A 23,988-nucleotide genomic window follows, 5' to 3' on the forward strand; every position below is an offset into this window, starting at 1 on the left:
AAATAGAGCGGTCCACACTGTGGTCAGTCAAAAAGTTACTGTCCTTATTTTACTTTTCTTTAATATTCTGTGCTCATATACAGAGTCACAGGTAAGAAAAACCAGAGATATGTCTGAAAAACAAATGACCATTTATTAATGATAAAACAAAATATTCACAAAATAGAAGAAACTAATCTTAATAATGAATTGTTCAAACAGAGAAGAAATACATTTTTTGGGCATGAAAGACCAATTCAATGAAGTTGTTACACTCAGCAATAAATACCAAAAAAACAAATAAATATACAAGAACAAATACAGTTAAAATGATATTAGACCGGAACAAATCAAATTGTTACTCTAAAGTGGACTTGATAACTAGTCAAACTTTAGTGGAGATATCTATTTCTAGAGGGTTCTCTAGTTGTGTGTCATGACCAATGTATGATCATGTTTTGTGATCTGCCGCTGAAATTGCTGACATTACTTGCAACAGACCTGAATTCCTAGCGGTCACTGAGACATGGCTCCATAAAGCAACCGGGCCTGCCATCGCGCTAGCTGTCATTAGTAGAGAAGAGATAGAGAAACTTCCAAAGGGGGTAGTCTAGCTCTCACCTGCAAATCAGACCTAGCCATCAAAGAGACAGAACTCTCGTCACTTCCATCAGCGGAGTTACTCTCAGTCAAATTAGGAATATCTCCTTCACGTACCATCAACTTACATGTGATCTACAGACCTCCAGGCCCACTAGGATCATTTGAAGAAGATATAACGTCTCTTCTGAACACCAATGTTAAACCTGGATCCCAAATCCTCATACTTGGTGACTTTAACTTGGGCCTTAACGACCCTAAAGACAGCAATGCAACTATCCTAGCAAACACTATTGCTGAAGCCAGCCTCACGATCAGGAACACTGGACCCACCCACACTAAAGGTCGCACCTTGAACTGGGTCGCAGATGTCAATTGCACCTCATGCATCACTGCCACGGAACCTTGTGTATGGACGGATCACTACCTGATCTCGTTCACTATCCAAAATAGCCCTCAAACTATCGTAGCTAAGCCCATGGCCCCGCCTGCCTTAACCAGATGCAAAAAAATAAACTGTCGCCAACCTTTGATTCAACCCATCTCCAATCATACCTACCTCCCCACTGACCCCACAGAACTGGTCAATCTGTACAATAACACTTATCTCAGCTACAGACATCATCACTCCACTTAAAGTGAGTAAAGAAAAACCTCTAGCTCATCTCAATACATGGTTTACCCCTAGTTTAAAAGCCCTTTGCAAAAAAACTAGCTGGAAAAAGAACCAGACTATGCGGAATGAAAATGACCTCACCTCTCTCACAAATACAAACAAGAAATCATACAATCAAAAAAAGAAACCTTCAAGGATAGAATTAAAAAAGCAAACTCAAGTACCAGGGACATCTTCTCTGTACTAAGAGAATTAGAATCCTCAATTGCCCCCACTGACAACATACAAAATGCTCTCGGTGACAAAATAGCCATGCTTCAAGATAAAATATTAGCCAAAAAAACTTTGCTGCACAAGATTTCTATTGCAACACAAGAAGCCATCTTGCAGCAACTAATATAAACCACGTAACCAATTTAATTTCAGGTCAATCTCAACCACTGAGGTAGAAACCATGATTAGATCACTCAAACATTCCTGGTGGCTTGGGGATAACTGCCCAGTACCCATTATTAAGGAAGTTGCAAAGGACCTAGCCCCCTTCGTCACCACCCTCATGAACTCATCTTTCAAATCCTGCTCTGTCCCCACTAATCTCAAAGATGCCTGGGTACTACCCCCTCTTAAAAAAAAAACAACCTGGATCCTAGCATCCCGACCAACTAAAGGCCAATTACAACAGTACAATTCCTCCTGAGATCAATAACTTATTAGGCACCCGACATTCTGGATTCAGGCAAAGACATGGAACTGAGACGGCCCTTATCGATCTCAAGAACCAACTAAATAACCGGAAAGACAAAGGAGAAATCTCAATTTTCCTACTGTTAGACCTCCCACGCCACAACCACCTCAAATCTGCCGCCAACTTCTCCAAAGAGGCTACCACATGGTTAAACTTCTTAGACAACAGAACTATAAGAATCTTCTCACCCTCTTCTTCTGTGGACCCAGTACCCATCACGTGTGGTGTACCGCAGGGGTCTTGCATCTCCCCCACTTTGTATAACATATTAACAAAGCCTCTCTTTGACCTACTTGACAACCTGGGTGTCTCTTACACCAACTATGCCGACAACACCCAGATCCCCATCCTGGGAGATTACGACAAAGATGTAGGATTTATCAAGAAAATTAACCAAATCATACAAATGTGGATGACCACCCACGGCCTGTGTCTTAATGACGAAAACACAGAATTCCTCATTATAGGATCCACCAATAGACTAAGCAAACCCCCCCCCCTCCAATACAACTCCATCACTATTGACGGCATTAAAATCAAAGTAGCAATGGAAGTAAAAACCATAGGCTTTTACCTGGACTCGGCACTCAATCTCAACAAGCAAGTAAACGCTACAGCCTCTGCAACTAGTTACACGTGCAAACTGATCTATGCATGTAAACCATTTTTGACCACTGACAGGCATCTAGGCACCAGCAATCACAATACCGAAACTCCAAAACCTCCAAAACAACGCCATAAGAACTGCCTTAGGCATACCTAAAGGTCAGCATTTCTCTGAAGAAAGACGATCTATGAACTGGCTAGCCATTAAAGACAGAATCAAGTACAAAACACTAAACTTGATATACAAATGCCTCAATGACAAAGTCCCTACATACCTGAAGGAGAGGTTTACCAAACATACATCAGATTGCCCTATCAGAAAGGCACAGTCTAACAGTATTAGAATCCCCAACTTCAAACAAAAACAAACAGGAGGCTCTAGCTTTCCGGTCTTGGCAGCATAACTCTGGAACTCAATACCAGACTCCTTAAGAGCATTACCCTCTATCCATGCCTTCAGGACTAACGTTAGACAATGGCTGGGGGCGTGGCTAGAGAGCCATGGGATGGGACGTGAATCCTGGAGCTCCTGCCGATCCTGCCATAATCCTGCCGTATTGATGTCATATGCTTGTGCAATTGGAGAATTATTGAATGTTCCTACAGTGGGAAAGAGTGGAGAACGCTGCGCTTGCTCAACTGAAGCGGACCGCAAAGAGTAACACGAGTTACAGGCAGAAAAGTTCGGAGAATTCAGCTAAGGAGGAAACAAGATGCCGATCGGCACTAAACAAAGGACAGTGCCCGCGAGATACAGACAGGATCAGCGAGGATCGCATCGCCGAATGAAAGCACCGTGCTTGCAGCGAGAGAGGGAGGCTGTAGCGGTGGGAGGCGAGCATGAGGAACATCCTTTCCGCCCAGGGTGGCACCATAATTGCCGGATGGGAACATGCATAACTACGGACCCTGACAGCCGGGTGAGCTGAACGACTCGCACACCCCCTCGCCAGGGGCGGAGGCAGCAGAGCAAACGTACCCAACAGATGCATGTACTCACGAAAAGCCTGCGCTCTCGATGGGCTGACAGAGATGAAGCCCGGCAACATATGAGACATTGTAGCAACAGCAAGGGACTGCTGTGGAAGGCGGCGGTGACGCCCGTGCTTCATTGCTGTGGGCTGCATTAGGCTCTTCACAGAGCTGCGTGAGGAGCCCGGCGGTGCGCACTGGACGTACAGTGCAAACCCGGGTTCCATGCAATTCGCAAAACGCCAGGCACGGCAGTTCGGTGTGTGCATAAACGAGGGATCTGTAAACCAAGGAGCAGAGCAGATACGGCGGACAGCAGTGCACTCAACAATACTGCAGGCACCGGTGACTGGAACTTTATAGCCTGGAGGTTAGAAGGAGCAGCTTTGCTGGCAATTATGAACTGAACCCATATAAGAGAAGCTCATAAAGCAGTCACAAAGAGTTCTCCAAGAAATAATGTGGGGACAGTGTAACCCACGTTTAAAAGCCACACAGCCCCAGTCGTGAAAGGAGGCACAACAGAGGTGGGCTGCATGGGGGACATAGGCCCTTGCACAACGGTGCACCCATGAGTCAACATAAGGGAACAAGAAACCCTGGTACTAAATAACGCCACGAACATAGGAAGTGGGCGGGACTGGAGCTGACTAATACACCGGAGTGTGGACTGGAAGGGCAGAGCCACAACGCCTGGCACCTGGCGGACACAGCGTGGCGCGAGGCGCACGGAAAAAAATCAGTTAGAAGCGCCAGTGGGCAGGCAGTGAGTGGAGCAGAAGGGCTACTGGAGCACCCACGGGAGCCGACTGAAAGGGCAAACCATGGTGCGGCAACACAACAGGGAGGCACATATAATAGCCATCAAGGCTAACATAGCAGAAAAGTGAGAACCCACAAGGCTTGAAAGAAGCGGGGCAATCCTAAGGCACCCATCCAGGGGGAAGCACCACAGACGCATACAAGCAAGGATGACCCCGCCTCGGGGCCGGCACTTGAAAGTTGTGGGGGGACTGGAGGTGCAGCCAACATAAGGCCCAACCGGGGCCAGTACACCAAGGCACAACAAGGCAGCGGGGGCGACAGCAGCCAGTAACGTGGGAGGTCATAGCGCACCCGGAAGCCGACACACAGCGCAAAAGGGAGCCAGACCACAGCCTTCTGGCGGTGCCACGGCCGGCCATAAATAGGCCTGGTAACATCGAAGGCCACACCCAGGACAGCCAAACCGGAGCCCTGGGGTAGCAACGCGATGGCCGGCAGACAGACCAAGATCAAAGGGAAACAAACAACACTGGAGGAGTTAGCTAGTTCCCCGCAGGCGGCGGAAGGAGCCAGGAGTAAAGACAAGACCTCTTCTGTGGACTCCGCCACGGCACGAAACGACCAGCAGATCCTGGAAGCGATAGCCGGCCTGAAACTCACGTGGGAAACCAAGCTAGAGTCCGCCACAACAGAATTGAAAGCGGCACTGGAGCTCAAAGTTGGAGAAGTCCAGGAGGATGTGAACCTCCTAAGGAAAGATGTAAGGGCACTGGCGGAGCATATAGGCGAGCTTGAAAAAGATGTGGCCCCAAACACTGCTACATGTGTGTCCCACACTTCAGAGATCCACATCCTGAAACAACGGGTGAGCAACCTGGAGAATAGAGCGGAGGAAGCGGAGGGACGCGCTCAAAGAAATAACATACGCCTGGTGGGGCTACCAGAAGGGGCAGAGGGAACTAACCCGACGGAATATGTTGAGTCAATGCTGCTGCAGGAAACAGAAGGAGGGGCGCTCTCACAGGGCTTTGCAGTTGAGAGAGCGCATAGAGCCTTAACCAGGAGGCCGCCACCAGGCGCTCCCCCAAGACCGAAGATAGCCACAATCCTGAACTATCGAGAAGATCCTTGAACACTTCCGGAAAGGAGGCACGATACAAAGAGCATCAGCAAACATCACAGCGTACCCCGACTATACACTCCTGGTGCAGAGACAACATATGAACTATCGGGCTGTGAAGAGAAGATTGCGAGAGGCGGGCTACAAATATATGTTGATGTACCCGGCGAAGCTGAAGGTGTACCACAACAATAGAGCCCTATTCTTCGACTCCCTAGAATGGCTGGATTCCCAGCTGTCGGAACCTGATAACCTGAAGGAAGCCGGAGCAGAAAAGTAGACTTGAGGTGGCTGTCCACGAGGCGCCGCCCAATTTGACACTGGGACTGGAATATAAGATAGGGTGATGCCAGTTGTGATAGTTAAGCATTGGGATGGCATATGCGCAGGAGCCAAAGCTGGGCAAAATAGAGCAAAATGCAGGAGGTCTGAGGAGCTTGCTCTTATACCCCCATAACTAGTTTAGTTGGGCCGCCGTTAGAATGGCAACCCCCTGCTGGGTTCTTGAGACCGGCATGGCCGAGTTAAAGAACCAAATGCGGGCAAGCCTGAGATCCAGGGATGGAGCTGGGCAGCAGCTGGGTAGGGGGGAGGGGGAACTCTGGGGGGGTGTGCAGCGTTAGGGGGGGGGGGAGACCGGGGGTAGGGGGGTAGTTGGGGAGTTTATGTTGAAAAAATACGGGGAACGAGCTAATACTCAGGCCGTGTTAACTGGAGGAGAGGGACGAGAGGGGCGGAGGGAAAGGGATACATATTGATGATGATGATGATGGGAGAACTTAGAATAGTGACCTGGAATGTAAGAGGCCTCAACAGCTATCTGAAGAGGAACAAGGTTATGATGTACCTGAGAAGGCAAACAATAGATATAGCCCTGCAGCAAGAAACCCACCTCACTAGAGAGAGACAAGAGGTGGTGGGGAGAAAGTGGAGAAGGACCACCATTGGCGCGACCTACCCGGCTTATGCTAGGGGGGGGCGATCACCTGGGTGGCACCACATGTGCCCTTCCAACTGTTCCAAACCACGGTAGACCCAGGTGGGAGGATGGTAGCGATGTGGGGGCTGCTAGAGAATAGAGAACTGTGCATCAAACACATATGCCCCCAACCAAGACACAGTGGCCTATTTCAAGACACTATACCACAAAATGAGCCCCACTTAGGTGGCGCGGTCATATGGGGAGGGGACTTTAACTGTACTTTACACCCCAAATTGGACAGGCCGGATACTAAACTAGACAAACCCACCCCTGCGGCAAGAACATTACAGGCCTTGCTGAGAGATTTTGGATTAATAGATATATGGAGGCAGCAACACCCAAACGATAGACGCTACTCGCACTACGCTACCCCACACAACCTGCACACAAGACTGGATTATATGTTCACCACCCAGGAACTGGCCGGGGAAATGACTGATTCAGAATACAAGGCGTGCATATTATCGGACCATTCCCCTCTGGTCCTGGCCTGGCAACACCAGCCTCCCAGAGCAAGAATCCCCACGTGGAGACTTCGGGCCGAGGCATTGAAGGATACTGCTTTCCGGGAGGACCTCTGGGAGGAAATAACCGGGTATTCTGACAACAATACGGGGAGCGTGAAGTCAGAGGGAACCCTGTGGGAGGCCTTCAAGGTGGTGATCAGAGGGGCGGCCATATCTAAATCCAGAAGGCTCCAAGGGGGCATAGAGCAAGAGTTGCATGAGACAGAGGAAACTAGAAGGAATTATGTGGAAAGGGAGCACCTCACAGGAGGACACTGAGTGGGTGGGCCAATTACAAAAGGCGTGTGTGGGACTCTGGGAGAGGGTCAGTAATCTGAACTACAAAAAATATGTTGAGAGGCAGCATGCGGGGGGGGGACAAATCGGAGAGATTGCTCGCATGGCTATATAAGAACGAGACACTGAGGTCAGCGATCAGAGAGATACTGGGGGAAGAGGGCCAGGTCTGGAGTACCCAGGAAGGAGTGAATGAGGGATTCTATAGATATTATAAACGCCTGTATGAGGATGCAGGACAGCCCGCAGTGCAGGAGATACAGGACACGTTGGAAGACATGGGGTTACCAAAATTGAGCGAGGAAAAAGGGAGAACCTAGATGCCTCCATAACTCTAGAGGAATTGGAGACAGTGGTATTACACCTGCCCACGTGTAAGGCCCCAAGGACGGATGGCCTCCCCAGCGAATTCTACAAAACATATAGGATGGAAGTGCTCCCCCCACTGCTGGCAATGTTAAACGAGGCCTCCGAGAGGGGGACTCTGCCGGAGTCCCTAAGGGAGGTGATGATCATCCCGCTTATTAAGCCCGACAAGCCAAGCAGGGATTGTGGGTCGTACAGACCCCTGTCCATGTTAAATCAGGATAGAAAAACCCTAACGACAGTGTTGGCTAACCGATTGAAACAGGTGATTACCAAACTCATACACCCCGACCAAACGGGTTATGTCCCAGGCAGGAGCATAATGGATAATCACAGAAGGCTGCACCATGTCATAGAACAGGCAAAGGAGGACCCTGGCGAGATAGCAATAGTCTCACTAGACGCAGTAAAGGCCTTCGACTCGGTGAGGTGGCCATGGATGCTGGCTGCCCTGAAAGAGTACGGGATGGGACAAGGGTACCTGCGATGGGTAAAAATGGTGTACAGCTCCCCAATAGCCAGGGTCAAAACAGGGGCGATAATATCGGACAAATAGCAGCTCAGAAGAGGGACGAGACAGGGATGCCCATGGTCCCCGATGCTGTATATCGTGGCCCTAGAACCGTTATCAATCTGCCTAAGACAGGAATACGAGGAAATAGGGGGACAAACTAAAGGGGGACCGCATTTGATATTGTTGTACACGGACGATTTGTTGTTGTACCTGCGATTCCCCGAGGAGAATTTGCAATACGTCCTAGAGGTGATGGAGAACTACGCCACCTTCTCGGGCATAGCAGTTAACCCAGAAAAGTCATGCATATTCCCACTGGGCAGGTACACGGGAGCCCCACAGGGCGGGTTGCCCACTTTGCGGATACCATGGCAGAACATTCCGCTATTCTACCTAGACAGAAATTTGATTGTTAGCATATGCCACACCTAGATGGAATTTCAGAAATGTGATTGTTAGCATGCACCACACTCAGGATTCTGAACCCTAGCTTGCGTCTCATCTAGACAGAAATGTGATTGTTAGCATGTGCTACACTAGTATGGAATTCTGAACTTTAGCTTGCGCAGCATCTAGATAGAAATGTGACTGTTAGCATGTACCGCACCTAGATGGAATCCCACAATTGCAAGGACAGCAATGCCAACTAACCAACCAACAATTCCATCCCTCTGCATACACCTCTCAAACTATAACCAAACACAACCACAAGCCTAAAACGCGGCAATCCGCACAAACTTCACAACAATGCAACAACAAAACAAACCACACAGACTTTCACAACAGCACACAATGACTACGGACCATAAAACACTGCAAGCCCAGCCAACGGACCCACCAGGCTGAGGCTGCCAACAGCACATCACTGCTCTCTTGCACTTTTCCAGCTTATTCCCACTAACCCAGCCCCTCTCCTCCCCTTTTTCAGAGCCACCAGAGCGCCAGGGGACCACTTCGGTGGTGATAGTGCGCGGTACAAATGTCCTTTAACATTAATATATATCATACGACCGCAAATTAGCACAAATATAACACAGACAGGGCGGTGGAAGGTATTAAGAACAGCATGCAGTTCTGGGCAAAACTCCCCCTAGACATGGTGGGGAGGGCGGCCCTGCTCAAAATGGTGGTCCTACCCAGGCTGCTACATTACTTTGCAAACATCCCGTGCATGCTGCCTAGACGTTCCTTCAGCAAACTCCAGAGGCTATGTCGAGGCTTCATATGGCATAACTCTAGGAACAGAATAGCCATATGGAAACTGCAGAATATGCACGATAGAGCAGGCATTAGACTGCCGAACTTAGAGATATACCACCTGGCAGGGCTGCTACAATATGTGGCTAGATAGCTGTCGGAAGACGAGACGGCGGCATCCAGACTGCTTAGAGGCGAATGCGAACCCTACTTCCTAAAAGCACTAATATGGTTACCTAAATCAGAGCTGCAGGGGCGTCCGGGTTTACTGGTATTGGGCTGGGAAACGTGGCGTAAGGCGTGCTGGGTGGTGAGGAGCCAGACCTCTAGCTCCCCGCAGGTGCCACTTGTGGCGCTATGCGGGGCGGATGAGCAACTGAGGAGAGGGATCCGCAAATACTGGGAACCGGTGGGCCTGGCGACCCTGGGAGATATAAGACAAGAAGGGAAGGCACTGGATTTTCATGCGATAGTGGAGGATATGGGGGTACACAGTGGGCAGTAAATTACGTACACGGGAATAATCAAACGAGTAAAGAAGACGTGGTCCGAGGCAGCAATGGCGGAGCAGCCGGATGCAGCCATAGAGACAATGTACGATATCTCGGAGGGAGGGCATGAGATATCTCGGATATATGAAGTATTGATGTCTAGAGTGAGCAAGGAGCCACCCCAATTGAGAAAAGAGTGGGAGGAAGATGCGGGAGAACCCTTTCTAGACAGACAGTGGGAGAGAGCCCAGAGATAACACAAAAAGGTGTCCAGAAATGCCAGGTTTCATCAGATGCAGTTATATGTCGCACACAGGGCATACATGACCCGCCACCCCAAGGATTGCCAGATTTGGGGGCCCAGATGTACAAAAATACCCCAGGTGCGGGGAGGTGGATGCCGGGATAATCCATATGTTCTGGCCTGCCCGGAGGTGATGAGATTTTGGGGAGAAGTCAAGCTACGATTATCCGAGAAGGGGATTAAGTTGGATGTGGAATCTGTATGGGCATGCATGTTGGGGAGGATTTGCCAGACCACGGAATTTAAAACACGTCAGTAAACTCAAGGACCTGGTATACATCCTGGCCAAAAGGAAATAGCCATGGGGTGGAAAGTAGCTCACAGGCCCAGATTGGAAGCGTGGTGGAATGACATCGTGAAATGGGCTGACGCTGAGACCACGGCGTGGTACGATGCAGTCAGTAGGAGTGGGGAAGAGGAAGTGGGCCCACTTATAGCTTGGAGGCAAGTGGTTGCCATACTGGCGGGATCTTCCATCGTCGACTCCAACGAAAGTGATACTAGTAGACATGACGGGGGGATTTGCCTCCGGATTAGATGAAGTTAAGGCAATGAGGGGAATGAGGGCAATGAGGGGAAGCTCGAGTTAAAGGGGGGGGGAGAGGGGTGAATGCAATATGTAACATAAAGCGATTGCCATGTTGGAAGTTATCGCGACAGTCGGGTGTGTTGGTTGTGTTTTGTATGTTGTAAAAACCAATTAGAAAAACAATGGCTACACGCTAATAACCACCAATGTCCTCACCATGAACTGTATACATGTATATTCTGTACTTATCCTGCATGTATATATGCCTGTAAATTGTATCTGTACTTTGTCTTATACTGTATTCCCGATCTTTGATTATGCTCCTGTAACCAACATTTTTGCAAGCGCCCAAATGCCTGACGGCTCGGTGCGCTCTATAAACAAACAGATAATGCTCAGACCTTTAGGGCTCCAACCATAGCCAGGCAGCTTTTAGATTGTAGGGGTTACCGATCTTGGATAACTATCATATTGGGTTCAGGGAAGCCTGGGTTATGGTGAGGAGAGCCCACGGGCAGATGAGAAAGAGAGTCGACCATTAGTTTGACCACCCCATAAAGTTTAATAAAAACCTGTGAACTGTCCCCAAGACCTTGTGTGTGTTATTGAGGCTGTCACTAGTGCTTAAAGGATGTTTTCGACTGTAGCATTCATGTTATGCTTCTAAAGGGAAGCATGGAAACATGTTTAGCGGCTCTGAACCCCCAGGCAAGTCACGCGTCACCCGCCACCTGCTGCACTCTGGTTCTCCATTTCAATGAGGGAGAATGGCGGGCCATGCACCACCGCAGATGACCATTCCTTCTTCATATCCAGGCACTGGTGGCCCAAGAGTCTCATTGAGAGCTCCTCTGGCTTCAAACCAAGCAACATAACAGACCATCCCAACCGGGCCTAGTTTGCGGTAGAAAAGAAGCAGGGTCAAATATGGCTTCATGTGACTACTCAAACCTCAAAGCTCCTTAAGAAAAACATGTTCCTATCAGGTTTCCTGCATTGACATGTTTAAAGAATGAGAAGCAATGCCATACAGTGGCATGAACTGCAAAGCACCATTCATACAACACTCTTTCTCACTCCCTCCAGGGACTTCTAGGCAGATCCTAACCCGGGTCCCACAAAATAAATAAGATCAGATCGTGGCGCCGTCCCAACCACCCAGGTCTCACTCGATCCTCCTCTTCCTCACACCCTCCAACTCTTTTCCCCTTCCAACTCTTTTCCCCTGATGTTCCTTCCTTTCTTTCCTTCCTTCTCGATCTTTCCCCTTCCCTACCTCCCACTGTATTCTCTCCCCCTCGTGCACTCTGTCCGACCAATGTTTTTCTCTCTACCCCTCCTTCACCACTACTCTCTCCTCCCACTACTCTGATACTCTCTCCTCTCAAACATTCTGCACACTACCACTATACTCTGTCCCTCCTTCTCCCGCAGTCACCCTCCTTTCACTCTCACTCACCATCACCCAGACTTGCTTATTCTCCTACTCTCCCACTTAATCTAACCCAATCACCCTATTCACCATACATGCACTTTCACAACCAAGTATCACATTTTTAACCAGTCAATACCTCACATTGCAAACACTCTATATGATCATCTTACACTGTTCTCCACCTGGGTACTTGGTCTGCCCTCTGCTCCCTTGAGATCACCCAAACCCTCACACTGACCCATTCTGCAGATCCACCTTTTACCCACCTACACCTCTTCTATTGGTTCTTGTTCTCAGCTAGTTTCCTGTACCAATCCATGCCTTATCTACCCCAAGGACCAGATTAGAGACATCAGAAACCACATAGCACCCATTAAGCCACACATCAACCACTCATTGAATGGTCTGTTTCAGAGTTTCTATGTAGTGTGGGACAAGCATCTGGATTGCTGGCCTGTGCTAATCAATGTTCCGCTAGCTTGCTGTTGACCACCGGCTCTCTGTGCTATTCAATGTTCTGCTAGCTTGCTGTTGACCACCGGATCTCTGTGCTAATCAATGTTCTGCTAGCTTGCTGTTGACCACCGGATCTCTGTGATAAACAATGTTCCGCCAGCTTGCTGTTGACCACCGGATCTCTGTGCTAATCAATGTTCTGCCAGCTTGCTTTTGACCACCGGATCTCTGTGCGAATCAATGTTCCGCTAGCTTGCTGTTGTCCACCGTGTCTCTCGCTGGTAGGCTGCGCGCTCTCTTCTCACTACACGGGATTCGAGTCTTGGCGGTCCTGAAAAACAAGAGATAAAATGCTTGCCATCAAGTGGTTTGGTAAATTTGGGATGATGAAGAGTGGGACTCCAACACCCCACATCGGGGACAGGCCTGGCTCCGGCACACAGCCTCCCGCTCCAGGTAAATAGAGCCCCCCCCCCCATTCCCCTTGACATTGTCTGGTCTCTGACCAGGTCACAGCTGCCAGAATTGAAGTAGGTCTCTGGAGTGGTTTCTGGAAACTCCTTTCATGCCTGAGTCTTTCCACCTACATCTCCCTCCATGCAGGAGAAAGGATGAAGCCGCCTGTAACACACTTCCACCCCAGAGTGGGACCCATAACACGTGACAAAGATGCAACTTCCTCTGTGAAGGCCCACGCAAATAACTCACAGACTGGCAAAGCAGGCATTGTTTCCCAATGGATTTACCATTTGAGAGGGCGCATCAGTGACACTGAATAATAAGCACCATGAATAAATAGAAAAAGAGGACCCAGAGGAGAGTTATATACAAGATAAGTACAGGCAAGCCTTTCAGCGGGATGTGTGGCCAGCAACTGCTACGTATGCTGTGGCGAGGCACAGTATGGGCACAGCAGGCAGGGTGTGTGTTATTGCAGAAAATAGCACTATGATCATTGTATTGTATTGTTTTTTATTTGTATTGTGCGCCAGACCCGAAGGTATCAGGGCGCAGAAGTTACAAGGATATTCACAGATTAGGTTACAGAAATAAATTAAAATGGCAAACAAAATATAGGGAAAATAAGGCATCGGTAGCAGTACATAACATTACATACAAGATGGCAGAGGCGTGGAGACCCGCTGTTTAAAACATTGAGGCAGCATCATACATGACTGTGTATCAGAGGGTACAGGACTTAATGATCATTTGATTTGAGCAAGTTAAGACAGTTATGTCTAAGGTTTAGGTAAGATTGATCCTCTCGGAGGGAGGGCAGCAAAGAGATCCATAGCTGGGCCGCTGGACAGGAAAGCTGCTGCCGCCGACCTTAGATAATGTAAATCTAGGGATGGAGAGACCGTTAGTGTTGATTAGTCTCGTGGGTCCAGCTGAGGACCTTCTGTGGAATCTCTCGGAGAGATAGCTAGGTGCAGCGTTGTGCAGGGCATTATGAATCAGCAACAGTTTTTAGCCGGATTTTGTAGTTAGTTGAAAGCCAATTGTTTTGTCGCCTGATTTCGGAGATATGGTCTCTCCTAGCTACGCCAAGGGCCGTTCTGAGTGCATTGTTTTTGAGCGTTTGAATTCTCCTGATGGTGCATTTGTTGGAGCCAATGTAGAGGGTGTTGCAGTAATCGAGCCGTGACAGAATAAGGGCTCTGGCCAGGACGATGCAACTGTTACTGAAAAGGAAAGACTTACCGGCTCTAATAAGCTTGCAAGTGTAAGAGGTAGTGGATGCTGGAGCGTCCACTTGTTAAGTGAAGGTGAGAGTGGAGTCAACGTAGGAGCCTAGCGTGTTTACCTCATTGGCCACTTTGATGAGGTTTCCATCGATTATAAAAGAGGACTATTCATGGCCAAGCTTTCTGAGGATGGTAGGGGTACCCAAGATGATTATCTCTGCTTTATCATCATTCAGGCATAGACCATGAGTTGCCATCCAGGCCTGGATGATGAGGTAAACTATTCACCAAGGCCAAATCCTCATCATAATCCCCAGAAAACGGGAGGATAATCAGAGTATCATCTGCTCAGTTAGTGTAGGCGATACCAAGATGGTCCAGATCGTCGAAGAGGGGCTTAGTGCATATGTTGTACAGAGTCGGTGAGACGCAAGATCCCTGGGGCACCCCGCTTCTAATGGGGATGGGAGAGAAGACCCTCAGTCATATCGCTTAAGAAAGACTCAATCCAGACTATGGCCTGCTTAGAGAAGTGTACAGCTGTATCTAGGTGTCTGCATAAGACCTTGTGGTCCACCAGGTCAAATACAGCTGAGAGGTCAAGGAGGAGAAGGAGGGCGGATTTTCCCTTGTCCTTTAGTTCGTCAACCTTGGCCTTGAGGTCGATAAGGGCCATTTCTGTGCCGTGTTGGGGACGGAAGCGTGATTGGCGTGCTCCTAAAAGGTGGTGTAGTTCCAAGTATTTCTGAATTTGTAGGTATGCCACCTTATCCAAAAATTTGAAAAGAAAAGGAACTGTCGTAATGGGCCGGTAGTTAGTTGGTATCGAGGGGTCGAACGTTTGTTTTTTTAGCAATGGGAGCACCCATGCTAAAAGGAGCACCCATGCTCAGGTTGGCGGGGATGGTGCCGCAGGTAAATGAAGCTTAATGAGCTAAGAAATGAAGGGAGCTAGGTCCTTGATAAGCTGGGCTGGGCAGAGGTTGCACTGACAATTAGAGGGTTTGAGTGAGAGTATACCTCTTTCTACCTCAAGGATAGTCGTTTTAGAGAAGTTAAAGCAAATGGCTGGGGGTCAGAGGGGTGTTATTGGTGGGAGATAAGGAGGTAAAGATGCTTTTTTGTGGGCTATTTTGTTTTGGAGGGTGGTTACTTTGTTAGAGAGCGCATATTGGATGTCAGAACACCACGTTTTAGCTGTAGTGCAGGAGCCTGGCATGGGGATACGGGTCTCTAATTCTTTTAAGATAATAAATAATCCCTTCATACTGGAATTAGCTTGCGAGATACGGTTGTTGTAGGAATCTCGTTTAGCCAGGCTGATTTCTTTTTTGCACAAGGAGATGTTGGCGAGTTTGATTCTATTTTCTTCTGATGCGAGTAATCGCCATAAAGCCTCACTGCTTCTTTTTTTTGTTGGCGTAAGTTTTTTTTAGATGTGGGGTAAACCACTTATTCAGATGAGCTTTTGGCTTGCTTTGTCTCAGTTTGAGAGGGGCGATGGTAAAGTCGTTGTCACGATTTTATTATGCTCATCAACCAGTGTGCCAGGGTCGGTACTTTTAGGCAGAGGTTTGAGAGTAGGGAGGTTGAGAGGAATGAGTCTGTCTGCTGTAATATTCGTTTTTGTTCCTAGTTAAGGTGGGTGGAGCTGTGGGAATAAGTAGCGGGAAGGGTCTAGTTGTGGTGAGTGTGAATGACAGTACGGAGTGGTCCGTCCATATTTGTGGGGTGATGGAGTTGATGTTGACGTTACAGTTAGAATCAGCTACCCAGTCTAATATTCTCCCTTATTTGTAGGTGGGCGTATTCATTTTTTGGGTCAGACCTAATTCAGACAGGATATAGTAGTGGAGATGGCATGTTTATCGAGTAGATCGTTAAATCCCAGGTTGAGGTTGCCCAATAATAATACTTGTGTTGTATTTTTCAGGTTGTTTGAGAGGATAGTATAATATCATTAATACTTAGATCATATTGAAAAGCGTTTGCAAGAAAAAAAAGCAGTAGAAACACTGGAAAATGAACATTAAGAATCTTAGTGCGCTAAAGGCGAAATGGCTAGCCATCACGTGACCAGGGGCGGGTGCTGATCCGACCACACCTAACGCCCTTACCATAGGACTCATACATCCCCTGCAGGTGCTGACCTGGCTGCATGACCTCACTCGTGGAACTGCACACCTACCGCCCTCACCCTAGGACGCATACACGCCTTGCAGGTGCTGACCTGGCTGCATGACCTCACTCGTGGCACTGCACAGGCACTGCACCCAGGCACTGCATACCTACCGCCCTCACCCTAGGACGCATACATCCCTTGCAGGTGCTGACCTGGCTGCATGACCTCACTCGTGGCACTGCACGCTGGCACTGCACACCTACCGTCCTTGCCATAGGCCGCGTACACCCCTTTAGCCTTGGGCCGACTCAGCTCCAGCTCATTCTCGATCTCGTCCTGATAGCTTGTGATTTCACCTGCAGAAGAAACAGAGGCATTAACACCCAATAATGCACCATTATTAAGTCCTCAATACGCTGAGCTGCCACATATACACACCTACAACGTCATCGAGCTTCTTCGCCAACTCCTGCTCCAGCTGAAAGAATAGAGAAATTGGGATGAATGCTGCACAGGGCACTGCTATTCCTCGTGTTCCCAGAGCCCCGCTGCCCTCGCCACGCAGGGCCTTCCTGCAAGCAAGGAAGGGAAAGCACAGGGTGTGAAAGATTAACCAAGGGAAGGAAGCTAGGCGGGGCTGGGAGACACTGCAGAAACACTGGGAAATGTCCCCGGCCTCCGGGGCCACTCACAGACGAGGAAGCACTTGCAGAATTCAATAAACAAAGCCGGAGGGGAGGTCATTACATCATTTCCCCCAGGAGCCAATGGCCTGTCCGGAAACACTCACACAAAGATGAACAGAGCAGCAGGAAAAAGAGGCAGCATTGACAAGGCCTCCGAGCACGCTCATCTGGCGCGTGGTGGCTGAACTAGAAACAAAGGCCAGCAGCTCACTCACATGTTCACTGCATCCTGCGTGCGCAGTAACTCACTCATATGTTCATTACACCAGGAAAGCCTGTCATCTTCACATGTTCACTGCACCGGGAAAGCCTGTCATCTTCACATGTTCACTGCACCGGGAAAGCCTGTCATCTTGACCTGTGTGCGCAGTAACGCACTCACATGTTCCCTGCATCCTGTGTGTGTGCAGTAACTCCCTCACGTGTTCACTGACCCGGGAAAGCCAGTCATCTTGACCTGTGTGTGCAGTAACCCACTCACGTGTTCCCTGCATCTTGTATGTGCAGTAACTCCCTCACGTGTTCACTGCACCGGGAAAGCCTGTCATCTTGACCTGTGTGTGCAGTAACGCACTCACCTGTTCCCTGCATCCTGTGTGTGCAATAACTCCCTCACGTGTTCACTGCACCGGGAAAGCCCGTCATCTTGACCTGTGTGCGCAGTAACGCACTCACGTGTTCACTGTATCCTGTGTGTGTGCAGTAACTCCCTCACGTGTTCACTGCACCGGGAAAGCCTGTCATCTTGACCTGTGTGTGCAGTAACTCCCTCACGTGTTCACTGCACCGGGAAAGCCTGTCATCTTGACCTGTGAGTGCAGTAACGCACTCACCTGTTCCCTGCATCCTGTGTGTGCAATAACTCCCTCACGTGTTCACTGCACCGGGAAAGCTAGTCATCTTGACCTGTGTGTGCAGTAACGCACTCAAGTGTTCCCTGCATCCTGTGTGTGCAGTAACTCCCTCACATGTTCACTGCACCGGGAAAGCCCGTCACCTTGACCTGTGTGTGCAGTAACGCACTCACGTGTTCCCTGCATCCTGTGTGTGCAGTAACTCCCTCACGTGTTCACTGCACCGGGAAAGCTCGTCATCTTGACCTGTGTGTGAAGCAAGTCACTCATAATGATAATGATGTGGTATTTATATAGCGCCTTAATCCAAAGCGCTCATGTTCACTGCATCTGGAAAGCCTGTCATCTTGACCTATGTGGGCAGTAACTCACTCACATGTTCACTGCATCTGGAAAGCCTGTCATCTTGACTTGTGTGGGCAGAAACTCACTCACGTGTTCACTGCATCCTGTGTGTGCAGTAACTAACTCACGTGTTCACTGCATCCTGTGTGTGCAGTAACTAACTCACGTGTTCACTGCATCCTGTGTGTGCAGTAACTCACTCACATGTTCACTGCAACGGGAAAGCCTGTTGTCTTGACCTGTGTGTGCAGTAACTCACTTGTTCACTGCATCCTGTGTGGGCAGTAACTCCCGAGCGTGATCACTGCACCGGGAAAGCCTGTCATTTTGACCTGTATGCGCAGCAACTCTTTCACATGTTCACTGCATCCTGTGTGTGCAGCAACTCACTCACATGTTCACTGCATCGGGAAAGCCCTTCATCTTGACCTGTGTGTGCAGCAACTCACTCACGTGTTCACTGCATCCTGTGTGTGCAGTAACTCCCTCACGTGTTCACTGCACCGGGAAAGCCTGTCATCTTGACATGTGGGTGTAGTAACTCACGTGTTCACTGCATCCTGTGTGTGCAGCAACTCACTCACGTGTTCACTGCACCCTGTGTGTTCAGCAACTCACATTTACATTGCATCTTGAAAGCCCATCATCTTGACCTGGGTGTGCAGCAACTCACTCACATGCTCACTGCACCGGGAAAGCCGGTCATCTTGACCGGTGTGGGCAGTAACTCACTCACATGCTCACTGCACCGGGAAAGCCAGTCATCTTGACCTGTGTGGGCAGTAACTCACTCACACGCTCACTGCACCGGGAAAGTCCGTCATCTTGACCTGTGTGGGCAGTAACTCACTCACACGCTCACTGCACCGGGAAAGCCTGTCATCTTGACCTGTGAGGGCAGTAACTCACTCACGTGTTCACTGCACCGGGAAAGCCTGTCGTCTTGACCTGTGTGGGCAGTAACTCACTCACGTGTTCACTGCACCGGGAAAGCCTGTCGTCGTCTTGACCTGTGTGGGCAGTAACTCACTCACATGCTCACTGCACCGGGAAAGCCTGTCGTCTTGACCTGTGTGGGCAGTAACGCACTCACATGTTCGTTGCACGGGAAAGCCTGTCGTCTTGACCTGTGTGGGCAGTAACTCACTCACATGTTCACTGCACCGGGAATGCCCGTCGTCTTGACCTGTGTGGGCAGTAACTCACTCACATGCTCACTGCACTGGTAAAGCCCGTCTTGACCTGTGTGGGCAGTAACTCACTCACATGCTCACTACACCGGGAAAGCCCGTCATCTTGACCTGTGTGGGCAGTAACTCACTCTCGTGCTCACTGCACCGGGAAAGCCCGTCTTGACCTGTGTGTGCAGTAGCTCCCTCACATGCTCACTGCACCGGGAAAGCCTGTCATCTTGACCTGTGTGGGGAGTAACTCACATGCTCACTGCACCGGGAAAGCCTGTCGTCTTGACCTGTGTGGGCAGTAACTCACTCACATGCTCACTGCACCGGGAAAGCCTGTCATCTTGACCTTTGTGGGCAGTAACTCACTCACATGCTCACTGCACCGGGGAAGCCTGTTGTCTTGACCTGTGTAGGCAGTAACTCACTCACATGCTCACTGCACTGAGAAAGCCTGTCATCTTGACCTGTGTGGGCAGTAACTCACTCACACGCTCACTGCACCGGGAAAGCCTGTCATCTTGACCTGTGTGGGCAGTAACTCACTCACGTGCTCAGTGCACCGGGAAAGCCTGTCATCTTGACCTGTGTGGGCAGTAACTCACTCACACGCTCACTGCACCGGGAAAGCCCGTCATCTTGACCTGTGTGGGCAGTAACTCACTCACACGCTCACTGCACCGGGAAAGCCCTTCATCTTGACCTGCGTGTGCAGCAACTCACTCACGTGTTCACTGCATCCTGTGTGTGCAGTAACTCACTCACGTGCTCACTGCACCGGGAAAGCCCGTCATCTTGACCTGTGTGGGCAGTAACTCACTCACACGCTCACTGCACTGGGAAAGCCCGTCATCTTGACCTGTGTGGGCAGTAACTCACTCACACGCTCACTGCACTGGGAAAGCCCGTCATCTTGACCTGTGTGGGCAGTAACTCACTCACGTGCTCACTGCACCGGGAAATCCTGTCACCTTGACCTGTGTGGGCAGTAACTCACTCACACGCTCACTGCACCGGGAAAGCCTGTCATCTTGACCTGTGTGGGCAGTAACTCACTCACACGCTCACTGCACCGGGAAAGCCCGTCATCTTGACCTGGGTGGGCAGTAAGTCACTCACACGCTCACTGCACCGGGAAAGCCCGTCATCTTGACCTGGGTGGGCAGTAAGTCACTCACACGCTCACTGCACCGGGAAAGCCTGTCATCTTGACCTGTGTGGGCAGTAACTCACTCACACGCTCACTGCACCGGGAAAGCCTGTCATCTTGACCTGTGTGGGCAGTAACTCACTCACGTGCTCACTGCACCGGGAAAGCCCGTCATCTTGACCTGTGTGGGCAGTAACTCACTCACATGCTCACTGCACCGGGAAAGCCTGCCATCTTGACCTGTGTGGGCAGTAACTCACTCATGTTCATTGCACGGGAAAGCCTGTCATCTTGACCTGTGTGGGCAGTAACTCACTCACATGCTCACTGCACCGGGAAAGCCTGTCATCTTGACCTGTGTGTGCAGTAACGCACTCACCTGTTCCCTGCATCCTGTGTGTGCAATAACTCCCTCACGTGTTCACTGCACCGGGAAAGCTCGTCATCTTGACCTGTGTGCGCAGTAACGCACTCACGTGTTCACTGTATCCTGTGTGTGTGCAGTAACTCCCTCACATGTTCACTGCACCGGGAAAGCCTGTCATCTTGACCTGTGAGTGCAGTAACGCACTCACGTGTTCCCTGCATCCTGTGTGTGCAGTAACTCCCTCACGTGTTCACTGCACCGGGAAAGCTCGTCATCTTGACCTGTGTGTGCAGTAACGCACTCAAGTGTTCCCTGCATCCTGTGTGTGCAGTAACTCCCTCACATGTTCACTGCACCGGGAAAGCCTGTCACCTTGACCTGTGTGTGCAGTAACGCACTCACGTGTTCCCTGCATCCTGTGTGTGCAGTAACTCCCTCACTTGTTCACTGCACCGGGAAAGCTCGTCATCTTGACCTGTGTGTGAAGCAAGTCACTCATAATGATAATGATGTGGTATTTATATAGCGCCTTAATCCAAAGCGCTCATGTTCACTGCATCTGGAAAGCCTGTCATCTTGACCTGTGTGGGCAGTAACTCACTCACATGTTCACTGCATCCGGAAAGCCTGTCATCTTGACCTGTGTGGGCAGTAACTCACTCACATGTTCACTGCATCTGGAAAGCCTGTCATCTTGACTTGTGTGGGCAGAAACTCACTCACATGTTCATTGCACGGGAAAGCCTGTCATCTTGACCTGTGTGGGCAGTAACTCACTCACATGTTCATTGCACGGGAAAGCCTGTCATCTTGACTTGTGTGGGCAGAAACTCACTCACGTGTTCACTGCATCCTGTGTGTGCAGTAACTAACTCACGTGTTCACTGCATCCTGTGTGTGCAGTAACTCACTCACATGTTCACTGCAACAGGAAAGCCTGTCTTTTTGACCTGTGTGTGCAGTAACTCACTTGTTCACTGCATCCTGTGTGGGCAGTAACTCCCGAACGTGATCACTGCACCGGGAAAGCCTGTCATTTTGACCTGTGTGCGCAGCAACTCTTTCACATGTTCACTGCATCCTGTGTGTGCAGCAACTCACTCACATTTTCACTGCATCGGGAAAGCCCTTCATCTTGACCTGTGTGTGCAGCAACTCACTCACGTGTTCACTGCATCCTGTGTGTGCAGTAACTCCCTCACGTGTTCACTGCACCGGGAAAGCCTGTCATCTTGGCATGTGGGTGTAGTAACTCACGTGTTCACTGCATCCTGTGTGTGCAGCAACTCACTCACGTGTTCACTGCACCCTGTGTGTTCAGCAACTCACATTTACATTGCATCTTGAAAGCCCATCATCTTGACCTGGGTGTGCAGCAACTCACTCACATGCTCACTGCACCGGGAAAGCCGGTCATCTTGACCGGTGTGGGCAGTAACTCACTCACATGCTCACTGCACCGGGAAAGCCAGTCATCTTGACCTGTGTGTGCAGTAACTCACTCACAAGCTCACTGCACCGGGAAAGTCTGTCATCTTGACCTGTGTGGGCAGTAACTCACTCACACGCTCACTGCACCGGGAAAGCCTGTCATCTTGACCTGTGAGGGCAGTAACTCACTCACGTGTTCACTGCACCGGGAAAGCCTGTCGTCGTCTAGACCTGTGTGGGCAGTAACTCACTCACATGTTCACTGCACCGGGAATGCCCGTCGTCTTGACCTGTGTGGGCAGTAACTCACTCACATGCTCACTGCACCGGTAAAGCCCATCTTGACCTGTGTGGGCAGTAACTCACTCACATGCTCACTACACCGGGAAAGCCCGTCATCTTGACCTGTGTGGGCAGTAACTCACTCTCGTGCTCACTGCACCGGGAAAGCCCGTCTTGACCTGTGTGTGCAGTAGCTCCCTCACATGCTCACTGCACCGGGAAAGCCTGTCGTCTTGACCTGTGTGGGCAGTAACTCACTCATATGCTCACTGCACTGGGAAAGCCCGTCATCTTGACCTGTGTGGGGAGTAACTCACATGCTCACTGCACCGGGAAAGCCTGTCGTCTTGACCTGTGTGGGCAGTAACTCACTCACATGCTCACTGCACCGGGAAAGCCTGTCATCTTGACCTTTGTGGGCAGTAACTCACTCATGTTCATTGCACGGGAAAGCCTGTCATCTTGACCTGTGTGGGCAGTAACTCACTCACATGCTCACTGCACCGGGAAAGCCTGTCGTCTTGACCTGTGTGGGCAGTAACTCACTCACACGCTCACTGCACCGGGAAAGCCCGTCATCTTGACCTGTGTGGGCAGAAACACACTCACACGCTCACTGCACCGGGAAAGCCCTTCATCTTGACCTGCGTGTGCAGCAACTCACTCACGTGTTCACTGCATCCTGTGTGTGCAGTAACTCACTCACGTGCTCACTGCACCGGGAAAGCCCATCATCTTGACCTGTGTGGGCAGTAACTCACTCACACGCTCACTGCACTGGGAAAGCCCGTCATCTTGACCTGTGTGGGCAGTAACTCACTCACACGCTCACTGCACCGGGAAAGCCCGTCATCTTGACCTGTGTGGGCAGTAACTCACTCACGTGCTCACTGCACCGGGAAATCCTGTCATCTTGACCTGTGTGGGAGGTAACTCACTCACACGCTCACTGCACCGGGAAAGCCTGTCATCTTGACCTGTGTGGGCAGTAACTCACTGACACGCTCACTGCACCGGGAAAGCCCGTCATCTTGACCTGGGTGGGCAGTAACTCACTCACACGCTCACTGCACCGGGAAAGCCCGTCATCTTGACCTGTGTGGGCAGTAACTCACTCACACGCTCACTGCACTGGGAAAGCCTGTCATCTTGACCTGTGTGGGCAGTAACTCACTCACACGCTCACTGCACCGGGAAAGCCTGTCATCTTGACCTGTGTGGGCAGTAACTCACTCACGTGCTCACTGCACCGGGAAAGCCCGTCATCTTGACCTGTGTGGTCAGTAACTCACTCACATGCTCACTGCACCGGGAAAGCCTGCCATCTTGACCTGTGTGGGCAGTAACTCACTCATGTTCATTGCACAGGAAAGCCTGTCATCTTGACCTGTGTGGGCAGTAA

At 50.1% G+C, this 23,988-nt stretch overlaps 1 protein-coding gene across 4 annotated transcripts in view; it reads right to left on the reverse strand.

Annotated features, from left to right (window-relative positions):
- The window catches only part of BRF1 (BRF1 general transcription factor IIIB subunit), a 1,105,609-nt gene that overhangs the window by 457,552 nt on the left and 624,069 nt on the right, over positions 1-23,988 (reverse strand). For all 4 annotated transcript variants that reach the window (XM_069638202.1, XM_069638201.1, XM_069638205.1 and 1 more), the window contains 2 exons: positions 16,729-16,768; positions 16,554-16,646 (listed from right to left, as the gene is read on the reverse strand). In XM_069638202.1, the coding sequence (XP_069494303.1) occupies positions 16,554-16,646; positions 16,729-16,768 (133 nt within the window). The remainder of the gene's footprint in view (positions 1-16,553; positions 16,647-16,728; positions 16,769-23,988) is intronic.

This window comes from Ambystoma mexicanum, chromosome 14 (genome assembly GCF_040938575.1).
Source record: "Ambystoma mexicanum isolate Mex_15411 chromosome 14, UKY_AmexF1_1, whole genome shotgun sequence".
Lineage (NCBI taxonomy): Eukaryota > Metazoa > Chordata > Amphibia > Caudata > Ambystomatidae > Ambystoma > Ambystoma mexicanum.